The 4,589-nt window shown below is 37.7% G+C and overlaps 1 protein-coding gene across 1 annotated transcript; it reads right to left on the bottom strand.

The window, feature by feature from the left end:
- Positions 1-673: 673 nt before the first annotated feature.
- Positions 674-1,615, bottom strand: LOC123668538. Its single transcript, XM_045602271.1, has one exon. The coding sequence runs from the start codon at positions 1,613-1,615 to the stop codon at positions 674-676; it is 942 nt and encodes a 313-aa protein (XP_045458227.1).
- Between the last annotated feature and the right edge of the window lie 2,974 nt (positions 1,616-4,589).

Genomic DNA, 4,589 nt, shown 5'->3' with positions numbered 1-4,589 from the left:
ATAAATGTTTAATTTTAGCTATATGTTATAAATTTATAATTAAATATACTGTACTTGTGTCACACAGCAAAATCTGCACTTAATTATCTGCAGCAAAGCCTTTAGATTCTCTATAAGCCTTATTTAGTAAGGATCTGTAAAGACGTTCCTAACTAAATATTACGGCCCGTTATACCTTCCATCGTTTCTAATAATATAAGTAATAATATATAAGAACGCAGATTTTAGGCACAAGGAAACGATATTGTCCATTAGCTTAAGTTAACAATGTAAATCTGTTGTATGGTACAGTCTATGGTTGAGTGAGAGACGACATGTGAGGGAAGGTTATGAGGGAAACCAAACCCAATGAAAGTCGATCTAACACTAAATTTATTCAGATTATTTTGAGTATATATAGGCAGAAGTACAGACGTCATTTGACGTCAATCGTAGCAAACAAATATCAATTTCATTAGAAATCTGCATAAGAAAAATAACAATTTCGTAATAAATCAGCTAAATTAAAGAGGTTACTAATTAGCAAAACAATCATATTGCTCAATGTGCGTTGACCCGTACATCCTGCCGACTCAAAGAAGAAAGATAATTTTGATATTAAAATCTACAATAACAATACAATTAAAATTTAAGTACCTAGATTTAAATAACTTATATAATAATCATCACTGCACTACACTTTAATTGGTATGTCCAGTCGAACGAATCGCGGTCGCGCGCTCGGGGGAGCGGGGGCCTCCTGGTCTTCGTTCGTATCTGCTGCAACTGGAACTGCGGTCGTGGAGACGTCTGCCACAGCACTGCTCTGTATAATTTTGTTTCTGCGATATCGCATGGTCCCGTACAGACATCCCGCAACAATGATAGACCCTAAGATTATATACAAGACAGAGTACTGATGTATATCGTGTATACTGAGTGATGCGTTTTCCTGCTCCTTGAGGTTAATGATCTGAGACTTCATCCCGCGCCACAAGTCTTCATGATCCTCGGGTGTAAACAGTTGGAAATCCGAAGTATTTATTATGGAATTTAATATTGAATAATCGGCTGGGATCGGTATGTTTTCTTGGACCTTAACTTGGCTCATATAACTATTTTGAGTGAATATAGAGAAGGTGTCACCTTTTATTGTACAACCTTGACCGATTTGTAAAAGGCCATTCCCGGTCAGTGTTGTCAATACAACTCCAGTGTCAATGCAAAATATGCGCACTGTGCATTTCCCACAGCAGGAATAAAGCCACATGTTATTGTTATGTAACTTGACCCAGCGCACGCGACATGGTGCCTCCTTTGTTTTACATATTGTTGTATTGTGTATACTCAAGTTACACATTCCGCTGGTTATTTGTAATTCGTATATCGGCTTATCGAGAGCGCATAATAATTTGTTTGTCTGTATGTGGACACAATTTTCTACATCTGATTCTGTCAAGATGAGTAGTAAGTCCTTTTGTAGATTGAATGCAATGTATGGTGCGATAAATTCTACGTTATAATGCTGCTGAGGAAGGGTTATTACTCTATCCAGTTCAAAATTTTCCTTAATTACCAAGGGGATCTTGATTTCGATTATCAAATAAGAAGAACCAATGTCGCCGTTAACCTTCATTAGCTTATAAAGTTCTTTAAAATCGTTTTTATCGGCAGGCAAAGTCAGGTCATTCGGTATATGTCGGTATATGATATTTAATTGTTCTTCCAATGGTTCAGGCAGCAAAATGATCGTCTAAATGACCGTTTGCGAGGCTTGTTAAAGTGTTTATAACGCTTTCTTGCAAGTGTCGTAGGTTTGATATAATCATAGCTGAGACTGAGGATGACAAAATGTGTAATTCATTGTTAGCTATCTTCTCAGTTCGATTACTAGCAAAAGAAAGATTCGTTAGACATTTCTGTAGTATTCCGAATTGCTTGTTTAATATTTCTTCATTCCTCTGAAGAATGTTATATTGCGCTTCTATGACACTTGTTTGATTTTTTAATAAGGCTCGTAGAAGGTCCTCGTTTACAGAAAATTTGGTTTTGTTCTTTTCATGTTTCTTATTACTTTTCTCATGTTTCTTATTAACACCCCTCTTATTCAGCACACAGGAGGAAACTTGATATTTTTGCGGAGTTGGAGTATTCAGTTGGGTTGATGACCCACTAGACATGTCAGTCAGCGAGTTTGTAGACTGCTTATTAATGTTTATAGTATAGGCGTCATGTAACATTGTGTTATGACTCTTTTTACATAGTTTGCATTTTTTCATTGACGTACATAAATTCTTGTTATGTGCGTACAAGCAATTATGACAAAGGTTAAAATCTTCGATAATTCGATAACGTTTGCCCGGTGTTAATTTGATAAACTTCTCGCATTTGTATAAGGGATGTTTCTTGTTACAAATCGGGCAATTTGACATGTATGTCGCAACGCTTTGATATTCTTTATTTATTAATTTTCCATACCGATGTTCCTTTTGAAATTGAGGCTTGTAAGTCTTGTTATTAACTGATTTTTGTTGATTATATTTTTTGAATGATGACAACATTTCTCTATCTCTTATGCCGCTTGGTTCTAAAGCGATGAATTTGCTCTCTAAGAAGTCCATTAGCTCCGAGAGTGAAGGTAATTCTCGTGGCATTTTCCGGGCTTCCTTGTAGTCGTTATAGGTGATTGTATCCAGCTTTTTTGTAATAATATGAACTAGTAATGGGTCCCAGGTACTTGTATCGATACCCAGGTTTTTAATAGCGTAGATACATTCCATTGACGTGTCGTAAATACGTCTAATCTCGTACGCTGATTGTTTTTGAGCGGCTGGCAGATTGATAAAGATTTCGATTTGTTTAGTAAATAACAATTGTGGATTGTTATATCTGTGTGTCAACAATTCCCACGCTGTGTCGTAGTTGTCCGCTGAGATAGTTAGATGTTGGATGATTCGTTCAGCATCTCCTCGTAATTTGCTCTTTAGGTGTTGCATCTTCTGAGTTTTTGTAATCAAATTGTTATTATGAATACTTTCTACGTATAAGTCATAAAACGTAGGCCATTGCGTATATTTGCCTGTAAATGTAGGCAAGTCGATCTGTGGTGTCGATTTTTCATGATGAATGGTCGATGTGAGTTTAAGATTCAACGCCCTTTTGATTGACTTATATGAATCTTCGTAGGCGTAAAACTCACTATCGTACTGGGTATCCGATCCTTGTAGGATATTATCTATTTGCAAGTGCAAAGCGTCTATTGCGTTCCAGCGCGTTTGTATGTTGCGTAACTCGTCTTCCAGCTCCCATTTGTCTTGGATTTCATCTACTTTCAAGCGATTTATTTGTCGATGAAAAGCTCGGAAGTTTGTTCTTTGGAGTGACATCAATTCTGTTGCCTGACCTCGATCCGTTGGTGAGGTCTTAGTGGCGTTTGAAATTTGAAGTGATCCCTCCATTTTCATCATTTTTTAATGCTGACGTTGATGTATAATTGATAGGACCGTCTTCAGAGGTCCAGGCCAGTCTCTCAGTGGATAGTGCGACCTTGTTTGCGCCTTCTCAATTTAACTGGTGGAACCCGCTTCTGGGAAGCCAGTCAACCGATTCGCAGTCACACAAATTCCACGTGAGCGTTGTGGCCACTGTATGTGGATTCTCCAAATGTCGATGCAAATCCGTAGAGTTTATAGTCTTGATTGACCGTTTTCTTGAGTGATTTCTCGAAGAAATATTTATTTTTTCTCGAAGGATCAACGACTGTATGTATCCTCGAAGTAAGACTGTTGTCTTCTAGCCTGCAGGTTCAGAATGACTGCGCAGCTTGTCAGCAGCAAGGCTGTATTCTCGAAGGACCAAAAAACTGTATGGTACAGTCTATGGTTGAGTGAGAGATGACATGTGAGGGAAGGTTATGAGGGAAACCAAACCCAATGAAAGTCGATCTAACACTAAATTTATTCAGATTATTTTGAGTATATATAGGCAGAAGTACAGACGTCATTTGACGTCAATCGTAGCAAACAAATATCAATTTCATTAGAAATCTGCATAAGAAAAATAACAATTTCGTAATAAATCAGCTAAATTAAAGAGGTTACTAATTAGCAAAACAATCATATTGCTCAATGTGCGTTGACCCGTACATCTGTTATTTTCTAAGCTGTTGATAATTTGATTCTCTTACATCTATTTAACGCCTCTTTCGTTTTTATTATACGGCTTTAGTACTTCAACTTTTAAAATTAAATAAGTGGCGGTAAAAGTGAATCTATCATTTCAGCCTATCGTAGTCCACTGCTGGACATAGTCCTCCATAAGTTTGCGCCAAAAATGGCGTGAACTCATGTGTTTTGCCCATAGTCATCCGCTGGACAGGACGGTTTGGTGACCGTAGGGCTAGCTTCGTCTTCTGCCTGTGTATTTCAAAGCCAGCAGTTGGATGATATCCCGCCATCGTTTGGCTTTTTAAGTTTCAAAGGGGGTAATGGAACTGTGTAATCCCTTAGTCGCCTCTTACGATACCAACGGGAAGAGAGGGAGTTGCTAAATTCTTTACTGCCGTAACCACACAGCAGAAAGTGAATGAGTGTATAGCTGCAATAAAATGT

Source organism: Melitaea cinxia, chromosome Z (genome assembly GCF_905220565.1).
Source record: "Melitaea cinxia chromosome Z, ilMelCinx1.1, whole genome shotgun sequence".
Classification (NCBI taxonomy): domain Eukaryota; kingdom Metazoa; phylum Arthropoda; class Insecta; order Lepidoptera; family Nymphalidae; genus Melitaea; species Melitaea cinxia.
Note: the sequence above shows the minus strand (reverse complement) of the source record. Positions and strands in the feature narration are given on the sequence as shown.

Excerpts from the sequence above, each read along its gene's own strand:
- LOC123668538 (XM_045602271.1), bottom strand. The coding sequence starts at position 1,615 with ATGAAGGTTAACGGCGACATTGGTTCTTCTTATTTGATAATCGAAATC.